Genomic DNA, 13,688 nt, shown 5'->3' on the forward strand with positions numbered 1-13,688 from the left:
TCTTATGTAAGACAGCTCCACATGCAATGAGGGCAGCCCCGGGTGTCACAGTATAAACTCCTGAGTAGTAAGAGAGAAAAAATTTTTTAAAATGCTTGGAGTTTCCCCCTTACATTCTATTCTGTTGGTAGAAAATAAAAAGACACGCTAAAAATTAAAACTTTAGAAGATTTGCAGTTAAAAATGCTCTCACACTAGCACTTGACATATATATGTATAACTATATAATTATATATAACATTTTAAAATAAATTTTCACCTTCTCTCAGATCTGGCATTTGGGCGGAAGATGTCTGTAACCGTATTTGTAGTTCCCCAGAGTAAAATGGTTCTTTCCCCTGGAATGCATTCCTTTTCCTAAGGAAGCGAACTACTTACTACTCATCCTCCGTATTTAGGGACTGGGTGTGTGGTCAGTGTAGGAGCACTCGCCTAGCATTCACCGGGTCTTGGGCTTGATCTCTAGTACCACAAAACAAATCCACTTAAACCCTGTTCAGGTACCACTCTGGGGAATCCTTACTCCCTGGGCCCCTTATGCAAGCTGATTTTTCCTCCCCAGGTCTCCCAAAACTGCACTTAGTTATAAGAGAGATTCTCTCACATAGCAGTACTGCACTGCCTGGAATTATTTATTCATACTTTAGATATAGTTATACAACATTCGATCATACAACATTAGAGCAGGTCTCTCATCTCTGAAACCCTAGCTTTTATCTTGGTGTTCGGCGCACAGTAAGAATTGCAAAGTTCATCACTGGAGGCATGAATGAATGATCAAAGTCTAAAAGTACTCCCTTCAGATCTCTCAGGGAAAATATGCTGTTACTGGACACGCCTTTGGAGTCATCACTTTTATAAATTAGGACCATAATATTTGAAAAGTGATTTGGAAGGAGCCGAGAAAGGTCCCAGGCGGTAAACATTTCCGTAAAAAGGCTAGCAACATCCTTAAGTGTGACTGGCTCCTACAGCACCGCTTTCCCGCTATCCTACTTCTAGGTACTTCCAGGATGGCGAGGATATCTGTTCAAGATGGGTGTTTTTCTCCACCTTGATGGAAGAGCTTCACCCTCCCTAGATTTTCTTTTCAACAGCCAAGTCAGCCACAGTTCAGTTCAGTTTTCCTACCCGGGTCTAACAGCTTGAAGTGGACTTCCCCATTGGATTTAGGAACAAGGCCGAAGACGGCCTCCCCTTGGGAAGGGGCTTTCCAGCTGCTGAAGCCGCGGGTCCTGGCCCCGCCGAGCGAGGCTCAGGGCACCGCCCACCGGCGGCTGGCGGGGCGCATGGGGCCGGACTGCGGTTGGCCACGAGAGGCGCCCATCTTTCCGACGAGCCCGGCGCTTCCTTGCCGAGCAGGGAAGGGGCGCGGGCAGAGGAAGGCGAGGACAGAACCCGAGCCCGGCCCCGCCTCGCCAACCCCGGGCGGCCCCCAGCGCGGACCGTGCGCGCGCCGCCAACTTCGCGGCCGCTGGGGCGCGGCTCCCCGGGCGCGTGTGCGAGGGAGCGAGGGAGCGTGTCAGCGGCGGCCGGCGGGGGGCAGCAGCGGCCAGGGGACGGGGAGAGAGGCAGCCTCAGCGTGCTGTGGCGGAGGAGGCAGAGGAGCCTCGCGGCGCCGGCTCCTGAAACCTAAACTCCGGCGGGGCTGCGCCCAGGGCGCCTTGGACCGTCGCAGCGGCCACCTCGGGGCGCAGCCGCGGGACTCGCCTCAGGATTGCACTTTCGCTCGCCTGCCCGCGAGGGAGCAGCAGCGTGTGCAGGCGGAGGAGCGGCGGCCGAGGCACCAGCATCCCCAGCTCGGGTGGGACCGCTGAGCGTAGGAGCGGGCGGCCGGAGGCAGGAAGGGAGGGTCGAGGCGCCAGGGCTGGGTGCGTTCCCGGGCGCACCGGCTCCCTCCGCGGCCCGCCCTGCCCCCGGGTGCCCGGTGAAGGTCTGGAACAATGGTGCGGAGCACCGGCGCGAGACCCGCGTCCGCCCAGCGGTCGTAGAGGAAGTGGCCGGGCTACGGGCGGGGTGGGCAGGGAGACGCCCCCCGCCACTCGCTCGCGGAGTTTGCGCGTCCGGCCTCTCCGACCTCGGGCTCCCCTCGGGATTTCCGACGGCTGCTCAACCTCGAGAGTATGGTGCCGGCGCCCGGGCTAATCTAGTTCTCCGCGCACTCCTTTCTCCTCCTCTCCCTCCTCCTTTCCCTCCTGCCGGGCTTGCCTTTGGGTTCCTCCTTTCCCTCCTGCCGGGCTTTGGCTTGTCGGAGTGCAACTCTGCTTCGCCAGAGAGACTGGCTTGTGGCCGCCCAACAGAACTTGTCCATTGAAAGGGAACCCGGAACAGCTGGATAATGTCCACTCCGAGCAGATTCAAAAAGGACAAAGAGATTATAGCCGAGTATGAAAGTCAAGTCAAAGGTAAGGATGGGAGCGGCTGCCTGGCTCCTTTTGTGTGCCTCCTTGTCATTGTGCTCTCGTGGAGTTGCGTTTCTAACTTGGTGTCTGCGTTGGAGGAAGGTAGTGAGGGTCAGCTCGAGCCCTGACTGAGCCGGCATACAAATACGAGTCCGTCCCAGTTCCAGCCCTAATCCTGTAACCCACAGGGACCTGAACGCTGGGCGGTTTCCCCCGGCTGCCAGCCCGCACCTGGAACAGGGAAAGAACTGGCTGGAACTTAACCACCTTCTGCTGGCAGTTAAGCCGGGAAGGCCGGCAGCGCTCATGGTTCCTGCTCAGTTACCATCATCTTCTTCTTCTTCATCTTCATCATCATCATCATTGTTTTTAGATGAAATCATTGTCACAACATAATTTTTCTATGGAGTCATTTTGTAAAGTCTGAACACCAAGTGGTCCAGAGCTTCATTGAGTGAAGGCTATTTCAGACCTTTAAACTCTTCGCTATTCATTTATTAGGGCGAGTTCCTCTTTTATAAAATAGCTCCCTAAAAGCCTGGCAGTCCAACCCAGCAGTGACTAGTGGAATCTGACTCCTTTATAATAGGCTAGAATTCAGTGCCATCTTTCACACTCACATGAGAATATTGCCTTACCATTTGCTGGAAGCCACTGGCGTGTAAAATGAAGGTTCGACTATTTTAGTTTCAATCCATTTACATTGTCAACTAATGAAGGAAACCTAATTAAGACTGATTAAGCATTTTTACTTTCCGTGACTTGTGATTTGAAAAATATATTTTCTCTCCAAGACAAGTATTTTATTTTGCTGTTGAAGTGATATATGTGTGTGTGTGTGTGTGTATAAAATACGCATATGTAATACGTATGCATATAAATATGTGGGCTTTTTGCCTTCCTCTTGTGTGGTCTCTCGCTTAGCTTTTCTGATGGAGACAATGGATGGAGTCTTGAGATCACTGGTGTCCTTTGGTATATTCAATGCAAAGTTCAAAAAGATTGTTATGTCCACACCTGTGTTTGTCTATATACAGTCTTATGAAAGGGCTGCTGGGAAAGGCATTACTGTACTTGTCTTGAGAGAGGCAGGAGCTACCTGAGCTTCTTTTGTGTGGCCAAGTTGTGAAAATGCCCGCGGTCCTGTGAGCAGCCTTGGGGTGGGGGTGGGGTGTCCCGGAACACCTGAGTGTGTGAATCTGGACCAACTCTGGTCCCACCACAGAAGTGGGTTTCCTTTAGCTTGTCCCCTACAGTGTGGTTAAACTAAATGGCATTCAAAAAACACATAATTTTCTGCCAGCAGTTAAGATAATTTATACTTACAGGAACTTGTTATATTGATATGGAAGTTATATTAGGAAAGAGTAATTATTTCCTTAGAGCCAGGTAAACTTTCTAATGAGGGTAGCCTTTCTTTTCTTAATGAGTCCAATACATCCTAAAACCTTTCATGCTAAGGCTGTACTGCTATTCACAGTCACCATTTCCACATGGCTCTTTGTGGTAGGTCTTTGAGCGGTGGAGGTCTGCTTTTCTGGCTTTCTAGAGTACTGAAAGGCAGAATGCACGTCCTAGTGCTGGTTTAGTTATCTCTGCTCTAAGGTCATTTGTCTGTTAACAAGACTTCATGTGAAAAAATTTTTTTTATTAATTTTTTCTAGTGTATGATTTCTACAGATATGAGATCACTTGTGTATCTGAGAGTATAAGCATTCTACTTTGATTCAAATTAGTTAAATGGGATCTGTTAGAATATTTCCATCAAATCTAATTCAAGGTATGAACATGGTGAAAATTATTTTTGAAATTAACTATCCTACCGAAAGTAACCTTTGCCCTATTCCCTTTAGCTCTCCTTCCTTATACACACCCAAGAGTCCTTAGGCTGCTTGTGGACTCCTTCCTGTACCTGCCCTGCCCTGTGGCCAGATGTTGCCTTACCCCTGTAATGTTTCCACATTTGGAGGCCACCCTCCATCATCACAACTGTATGCAAGCAAGGGACTAGGGTGATTCAATGGAGTTGGATCATACACGCTAAATTGCAGAAATTTACCTGTATCCCTAGGCAAAGTCTAGAAAGTGAGAGATAAATGGCAGTTCAGTAGTGCTTGAGACCAGCAGTGCTCTGTAGTGGGAATTGGCCCCTTAGTGAAGATTGCTTGGGAGGTTAGACTGATTTTCTCTTTCATTTCCTGAATGCCTCTTTAGAGTGAGCATTTTACTTTTACAGACCACAGTCCAGTATTTATAAAGATTTTTTGGGGTGGGGGGATAAACCATTCTTTTAATTCTAAGCGGCTACTTCATCGGACAATAAACAAGAAACTGGTCTGTTTCATTGCTGAAGGAAAACTTCACTATGTTGGACTGTTCTGTTCGCAATGAAAAAAATCACATTTCTTAGATTCCAGTTGGTTTAGGCTTATGGGTGATTTTGAGTCATTTTGATTATATATATGTAATTTTTTCACCTTCTATTTTAAAATCTACTACTTTGGCCTATTGTTCTTTCTTACTCTCTCCCATTTCCCTCATAACAATTGTATTTATCTCAGAGTTTCTGAGATAGTTTTTGTTTTTCTTTTTTGGTACTGGGGATCGAACTCAGGTCCTTGTGCTTAGGCTTGCTGGGTGGGCTGCGGAACCCCTGAGCTAAATCCCCAGCCCTCTGAGATAATATTTTGATCTAAAGAAATGACTTCAGGCTGGGCGTGGTGGTGCACACCTATAATTCCAGCACTCAGGAGGCTGAGGCAGGAGGACTGCAGGGAGTTCCAGGCCAGCCTGGGCTACATATTGAGTTCAAGGCCAGTTTGAACTACATAGCAAGACTCTCTCAAAAAAAAAATAAAGAAAAGAAATGACTTCAGTTGTGGGATTTTACCACTGTGGCTACCTGCAAAGGTTTTGGGAACAGACTTTGTGGGCCTATCCTTAGCTATGTAAAGAAACATCCTTGGTGATATATAATTTCGTGTGTGAGACTATAACTATTACCTAGTTAAATGTACCATTTTGGGCAAGTCACTTAGCTTCTCTGTGGGTTTTGGTTTTCTTATCTATAAGGTGAGGAATTTGAATTCTCTCAGTTCTAAGGATCTTTGAATCTAATTGAAGATGTCATGTGAGTTCATATAAATTGTTTCATAACATGTTCAAGCATTTCATATTTTCTTTTGGCTGCTCTATTTTGGGGGGAATCATCTTTGCTTTCACTTTTTCACATAGTGAATCAGTTGAGTTTTGTGGGAATTAAAATTATGAAACAAAGAATACAGAAAATTAATAATCAAAACCATGTTTCAGATAAGCTCAGACAGATTCATAACAGGGAACGGGAATTACACTAGTAGTTAAAGAATCGATAAGTTTAAGTCTGAGACAAAAAGACTTCAAGCCACAATTTCAAAAGAATATGTTAACTTGGAGTATAGAGACTGACCACTTCATACACATTGGATAGCTTCCCAAAGACACAAAATCAGGAGAAATAAATCTCTTATTTGTGTGGGCCATTAAAAAGGATATACTGAAGCAGTATATGAAACTCAAGCCACTTGACTGTGCTGCTTTTGAGCCTCTTTGGTGAATGCTGAGCCACGGAACAGTTTGGCTGACAGGTTTGTGGATTGAGAATTTTAGTGGCTTATGTAATTTCTGTAATATGCAGCAGAAATATTATGGAACTACACATATGGAAACCAAAAGAATAAAAAAATTATTTTAAAATTTGTATTCATTTTAAATTTTGATTGATCGGTCGTGGTCCTTGAGATGGAACCCAGTGTCCTGCACATGCTAGGCAAGTGCTCTGTCAGCTATACTCCAAGCCCAGAGACTCACTTAGGAGGTGGAACTCATGATTGAGAGGTTGTGTTTACTTTTAATAGTGCATGTTCGTAGTTGCTGAGAACTGACAGCTATTATTTACAGTGTTTTCCCGGGGATAGCCTCATACTCCTCTACATGCGGTATGTACACACAAGTGCCAGGAAAATGTTTTCTTTGATCGCTCTGCTCCCTGAAATAAAAAGAGTATATTTTTGGTACCAGATGGAACCTGAAGACATTCCAGTTAAATTTGATAGGACACCATATCATGCCATGGATTTTAATAAGGAAATTAAAAATTCTACTGTTGCTATTACAGAAACTGTGTTTACTTTTATTGTTTTCATATAACCCAGAATGGAAAAGGTCAGTGATTTAAATTATGAACCAAAACTTTACAGCTGGGAAGGACTTTAAACATTTCTTTTCCAACTCATTTGTATGACGCAGGGAGGCTTAATGACATATATAGTGTAATTGTACAATTAACTGTAATGTCCTTGGGACTAGAACCTGGGTCGTCCGCTTTTCAGTAGTGGTGATTTGCTTTCACATAGCAGATAGACTATTTACCTACTTAGACTTTACATTCATTAAAGGAATCATACCAGAGAATAATGGCTTTAGTCTGAGAATAGGAATTAATTAAATTACTTATAACTAAGTTGTTTTTCACCGAGATAATTTCAGAGGACCACAATGCCCAGATAATGCCCTAGCTTCATATGGTGAACTTTAAAGTCAAGAAAAATAATATGATAAGTATGCATAAATGTAATCTACTTGATGTTTTGGTGAAACTAATTGCAGCTACTACAATGGGCCCTTTTACCTGATTAGTTTTCATAAACTTCACAATATATTAAATAATGGTTCAGGAGCATTTTTTGTTTTGTTTTTTGAGACAGGCTCTTGCAGTTCAGGCTGGCCTTTAACTCACTATGTAGACCAGGCTGGCCTTGAACTTATGGCGATCCTACTGCTTCAGCCTCCTATGTACTGAGATTATAGGTATGCACTGCTACACCTGGCTCAGGAGTATTTTTGAGTAAAGCCCGTCCTTCTGCAGCACAGTGAGGGTTGGAATATAATACAGGATGGTAAATCTCAGCTTGACCATCAGGATTGTTTTGCTGATTCCTGCACAGTGTCTGTGTTGATGAGTTTAGGAGTCAGACATCTTCAGCTCTGTTCTGAATTTTAGTGAGCTTCATGGCTTTGCCCAGATCCTTCTCTTATTCTGCCCATGCTAGTCTAGTTTCACTTCAATGCAGAAAAGTAAGAAGTAGGATAAATATAAAGAGAATAAATTGTATGTCTAATCATTCTGTTTTCGTTGTAGTCGTTTGAAGGCAGAAGTTGGGATCAGAGACAGCTATGTGAAAGTATTTTTATTTCTGCGTTCAGAGTTACTTTCTGACTTACTGACAGCATATCTCAGAATGGGAAGGAAACAGAGCATGGTGTTTAACAGCGAGAACTTCAGTGTTTGCTATCTAGTGTGGCCACAAATTAGATGTGTGACCTCTAAGACTCAGTTTCTTCATCTGTAGAATAGGGATAGTAATAGCTCTCACCTGATGTCTTTGTGAGGTTGCCCTGAGGGCTACTATGGGAAGCAGACTTGACACACAATAAATAACTCAGGAAATGTTAGTCCTAGCTATCTGTTTAATTTTGATTTTCTTTGGAGATCTGTGGGTTCTTGTTCCATTCTGATTTAAATAAGTCTTTTGAAATCCAAATACATAATCACCAGTCTTCCTATCTGAATGGATTCCAAAATGAACAGACCTTGAATTTGCCTCAGAAAGTGCCATGCACTTTTTTAGAATGGCAAGAGTTTTATGATAGAATTAAAAAGGGACATACTAGCAAGATTTCCAGCTATCTATCTATCTATCATCTGTTTATTGAGAAAAGGTCTTTTTTGGTAGTCCAGGCTGGCCTTGAACTGACTCTGTAGCCCAGGGTGACTGTGAACCTGGCAGTCCTCCTGCCTCAGCCTCCTGAGTGATGGGATTAAAAGTGTGCCACCATGCTTGGCTCTCAGCTTCTTATAAAGTGGATATTATATCATGTCCTGTTTTTTTTTAGCCAAGTATAAGTAACTAAGCCTAGAAGTACATTTCCTGAGCCTAGGGTACAATATGTTTGCTTACAACTTTTGTTTAAAGTTTTCTCTATGCCTGTAATGGTGCTATATGGAAAATGAAAACTATAAGGCAGTCCATGGATTTTATTTACCTGTCAGTGAAGATTCTTATGACATCAGTAAAGTCACTGTCTTGGCTACTGTTATCGTTGCTGAGACAAAATACCCAACACCCAAAGTTAAAGGAGGCACAGTTTATTTTGGCTCACAGTTTGTACAGGTTTCTTTCAGTCCATAGTTGGCTGACTGCAAGGGAGGGCGGCATGGCAGAGGGCATCACAGTTGATGGCTTGTCAGGCAGCAAGCAACTCACAGCAAGTAGTGAAGCAGCAGCCTTTCCCTCCCTTTATCCCTTCCATGCTTCTGGCCTTCCGGGTGGTGCCACCCACACCCAGGGTGGGCCTTCCAGCTATCCACATCCAGAAGTGTGCTAAACCAATCAGTGGACTGATGTAGTAATCACACACCCTAGATCCAGCCCACTCTTCCCTCTGAAAAAGCCACACCTATGACCACATGAGGCTTTTGGGGGACATCTAGACACAAACCATAACAGTCACTGTTTTAATTTTATAGTCTTTAGAAAAACTGTTTTCTTTTAAAGTTGATGTAGCAATGAGAAATTCATGTATCACTGGTGACTTTTTTTTTTTGGTACGGAGGATTGAACTCAGGACTTTGCACTTGCCAGGCAGGTGTGGTGCCACTGAGCTAAATCCCCAGCCCTATCACTGGTAATTTGTTCCCACTTCTTAGAAGAGCACCTTGGTATTAGAAATCATTGTCCATATATCTCTCATGTGCCCCCCCCACAGTACAGGGCTTCATTAAATATTTATTAAATAAAGAGTATGAATTTTGAATAATAATTCTTTTGTAGTGAAATTAACATAGTGATCATTCACTATTACCTAGTGTGTCCAATTAAGTATTATATTTTATTTCTATTTTTTTGGTACCGGGGATCGAACTCGGGTCCTTGCACTTGCGCAGCAGGCAGTGAAACCACTGAGCTAAAACCCCGGCCCCCAATCAAGTATTATAACATCATGTCAAATTTATATTGTACCTTGTTTAGAAAGTCTCAAAGCTGAAACAGTCTAAGTTTCCCAGAGTGGGAAACGGTGCACTAGATTCCACAGGGGACTGGTTAACTCACTCATACATGTGAAACATTATGGAGCCATTAACGGTGGCTCTTGAAGAACATTTTATGATATGGTAAATTATTTGCTAATATAATTAATAATAATTTGATAAAGGAAAAGAAAACGCATATAAGAAAGGTGGTGTAGCAGTGATTAAAGGTGATCATAGCTACGGCTAGCATTATTGAACACTCACAGAGCAGGCTCAACTGTAACCCACTAAATGGGTATCCTGAGCTTTACATGGCCATAAAGAGCTGCAGTGCACAGCAGGAGGAATTTCTGGTTGATTTTCTTGCCTAATATACTGCATGCTTCCTATATTTTTGGACCAGTTTCCTGAATTTGTAAATTTTCAGACTTAATGCCAGAATTTCACTTTCAGATTCAGCTCCATGAGAATAGGAGTGGGCAAGGTGAATCCAGGCCAAGCATAGGCAACTGGGCTGAACCACTGACAGTCAGATTTGTCCATAGGACAATTTCTCATTTCTTTGTTTATGACTTATTGACATACTTTGTTTTTTTTCTACTTTGATTGGAGCTAATGTGCGTGTGTGTGTGTGTGTGTGTGTGTGTGTGTGTGAAAGTGAGAAAGTCCATCTTCCTCCCTCCCTCCCTTCCTTCTGAAATAAACATCCAATTGGCTACAGAAGATTTTTATTTACAACAATTAAAAGCATAATAATAAAATAAACACTGGCTACCAGCCAGCCAGCAAGGTCTAAGAACATTGCCAGTACCTTAGAAACACACATTTGCCCCCTTTCCAACAAAGCTCTTCTCATTGCCATTGAAAAACAATGTAAAATTTAGTATTAATCATCGCCTTGTTTTCTTTAAAGCATTATAGTTTCATAGTTTTCTTTATAGTTCTGATGTATGTTATGTTCATATATTTTTTTATGTTCATATATTAAGTTATTTGAATACATGTTAGATTTTTAATGGATAATAGTATTTTGGCAGTTAATCTTTGAAAGATCCATAATAATCTGGGTTTTTTGGTATGGGGAATTGAATTCAGGTCCTTGAACTTGTGCAGCAGGCAGCAAAACCACTGAGCTAAATCCCCAGCCCCCATAATAATCTTAGTGAGGGTAGAAGTAGGTAGAGATACAGATAAAATAAAATTGACTGAACTGGTAATCATTGAGTGCACATATCCTTAGGAGTTTAATTTTTTTCTCAATATTATGTTAAGATTAATCTCCATTAGTGTGTGTAGCTGTAATTTCACTAGTACTTTTTGTATTTTTACTGATACATTCTAGTGTATAAAAATACTACAAGCTTTTTTTCTTTTATAAATTTATTTTTTTATTAGTACATATTTGTCATACGTATTGATTACATTCGTCATGGGGCATTTGTACCTGTACATAATATATCTTAATTCTTTTTTTTTCCTCCATTCCCCTCCCCTCACTTGGGTTATTGGTAGGTGGGTTTTTTTTGTTTTTTGTTTTTTTTTTTGCGGTCACAAATAATATAAAATATAAAATGTTATAGGTGTTTTTTGATGTATATGTATGAGAGTTTATTTCAGTATACTTCCTAAGTCAGAGGAATGTGCATGTTCAAATTTACTGGGTAATGTCAAACTTTCCTCAAAGTGTTTGGTATTTATGATCATATCAGCAGGGAATGAGAATTCCACATTCTGAAAAACATTTAGAATTAATCAGTGTATTAATTAAGGTAGAGGTTAAACTGAAAGTGAACCCCCAAAAAAAAGAAAAGAAAAGAAAAGCAATTATTTAAATACATACAAGTTTCTTTCTTGCTCATTTAACACTCGGGAGGTATGCAGTCTAGTCTGCCAGGATAGCTTTGCCCCATTAAATTATTCAGGTTTCTTCCATCTTGTGGTTCTGCCGTCTCTTAGAAAATTGAACTTATCTACCTGTTTGAAATTGGGTCTTAAGTATGTCTGTGTTCTAGCTTGTGGCAAGCAAAGTAAATCTTGAGAGCACATCTCTTCTGTTCTAAAACCCAGGCCATTAGTAGTACACACAATTTCCATTGATATATCTGGTGAGATGCTAGTCACATCACTTCATCTTGCTGCAAGGGAGGCTGGGAAATGTAGTCTGTCTGGACACCCTGTCTACCTGTGAGTCCATGACCTTGGTAGAAGAGAAAAGATTTAAGTGGTCCAAAACCAAAAAACTCCCACATTTTTTTTGGAGAGACAGTCATTGAGTGAAATGATACTTTGTTTTAATGTATGCCTCTGATTGCTAATGAGATAGAGCTTCTTTTTTTTTGGTATCAGGGATCGAACTCGGGTCCTTGCGCTTGCAGGGCAGGCGATGGAACCACTGAGCTAAATCCCCAGTCCCGAGATAGAGCTTCTTATGTTTATGGACTATTTGTTTTTGTAACTAAAACTCTTATTTATATCTTTGTCCATTTATCTATTGATTTTTTTGGCATATTGATTTGTTTTAGTGTCTTCCTAATGTTAATCTCTTGTCAGTTACATCTGTTATAAATATCTTCTCTGAGTTTGTAGCTTGAATGTTCACTTTTTAAAAAATACACCTCTTGGTAAATAGCCATTACTCATATTAATTTGTCCTCAGTTTTTTGGGGGTTTTTTTTGGTACAAGGGATTGAACTCAGGACCTTGCGCTTGAGAGGCAGGCAGTGGCACCACTGAGCTAAATCTCCACTCTGTCCTCAATTATTTGTTAGTATATCTGGTATCCAAACAGTCCTTCCCTACTTTGAAGTCAGAAAAAACTTGCCTGAAATCATTTTCTAAGTGTTTTAAAATTTTGTTTTTGACATATAAGGTTTTTTGTTTGGTATTATTTTGTTTTGTGATACTGGAGATTGAACCTTGGAGTACTACACAACTGAGCTATACCACCAGCCACTTTTTTTTTTGTACAGGGGATCGAACTCAGGTCCTTGTGCTTCCAAGGCAGGTGGCAAAACCTTTTTTTTTTTTTTTTTTTTGAGACAGGATCTCTCTAATTTGCTCAAGCTGGGCTAAAACTTGTGGTCTTTCTGCCTCAGATTTTTACACATTTTTAATTAAGCTGAAGTTAATTTTTTATTTGTATCATTATGTGTTTGCTGTACATAATGATTACATTCATTGTGGGGAATTGGTACATGGACATAATACATCTCTATTTTTTTCCCCTTCTACTCCACCTCCCCCTTTTTTGCCAGCATCAGATTTTTTTTTGGTACTGGGGATTGAACTCAGGACCTTGCACTGGCAAAGCAGGCAGTGGAGCCATTGAGCTAAATCCCCAGCCCAGATTCACATATTTTACAAGTCTTTATTGAGTTGATTATTGTAAATATAGATTAACAGCCAGAATACATATGAAACACATAAGACAATTATGCTAATCAAGGTGCCATTTTAGTACATTGTCCATACTGGATTACAATAACATTTTTTCTCTATTGTCTTTTTTTCTCTCTATTGTCTTTTATTTTGAACTTCATTTATATATTGGATTTCTCATAAGAGAAACCATGTGATATTTAAGCTTGTATGTCTGATTTACTTCACTCAACATTATGGTCTTAAGGTGGGACCATTTCCCTATAAATGACTCATTTAGCTGGAATGTAGCTCAGTGGTGCTGCACCTGCCTGGCAAGTGCAAGGTCCTGAGTTAGAATCCTGGTACTGGAAAAAAAAAAGTAAAAGAACAAATGACTCATTTATCCTTCTTTATGGCAGAATAGTAGTCCATTGTGTATAAATACACATTTTCTTTATTCATTTGTCTATTGGTGGACATACAGGGTGCTTCCAAGGTTTAGATATTATAAAATATGCTGCTATAAACATGAATATACATACATCATTATGATATATCTTTAACTTCTATTTTTTATATTTTTGTAAATTTTTTGGTGTTGATAATTGAACCCAGGGGTTCACATTTGCTAGATAAATACTCTACCACTGAGCTAAATTGCCAACTCCTCAATTGAAGTGTATTTTCATATTGTGTGAATTAGAGCTACATTTGTAGCTTTTTTTATATGGATGGGATTTTTTTCCCATTTGCTGATAGTCCCTTTAAAAAAAATGATATGTTGACTGTTTCTATCTTGATCAAAGCTTTACAATGTATAGGACTCTGTTTCTGGACACTATTATGTTCCATTG

General features: G+C 41.3%; 1 protein-coding gene across 7 annotated transcripts in view; it reads left to right on the forward strand.

Moving 5' to 3' along the window:
- The first annotated feature begins 1,454 nt into the window (after nucleotides 1-1,454).
- Nucleotides 1,455-13,688, forward strand: part of Srgap1 (SLIT-ROBO Rho GTPase activating protein 1) — a 308,189-nt gene continuing 295,955 nt past the window's right edge. For 4 of the 7 annotated variants that reach the window (XM_004861126.4, XM_004861127.4, XM_013078301.3 and 1 more), the window contains exon 1: nucleotides 1,455-2,405. In XM_004861126.4, coding sequence (XP_004861183.1) covers nucleotides 2,339-2,405 — 67 coding nt within the window. In that variant the 5' untranslated portion in view covers nucleotides 1,455-2,338. The remainder of the gene's footprint in view (nucleotides 2,406-13,688) is intronic. The other 3 variants (XM_087192363.1, XM_021241530.2, XM_087192364.1) reach the window with 1 other exon arrangement.

Source organism: Heterocephalus glaber, unplaced genomic scaffold (genome assembly GCF_053883595.1).
Source record: "Heterocephalus glaber isolate CG9 unplaced genomic scaffold, H.glaber_assembly_v1.0 deba00001569, whole genome shotgun sequence".
Classification (NCBI taxonomy): domain Eukaryota; kingdom Metazoa; phylum Chordata; class Mammalia; order Rodentia; family Bathyergidae; genus Heterocephalus; species Heterocephalus glaber.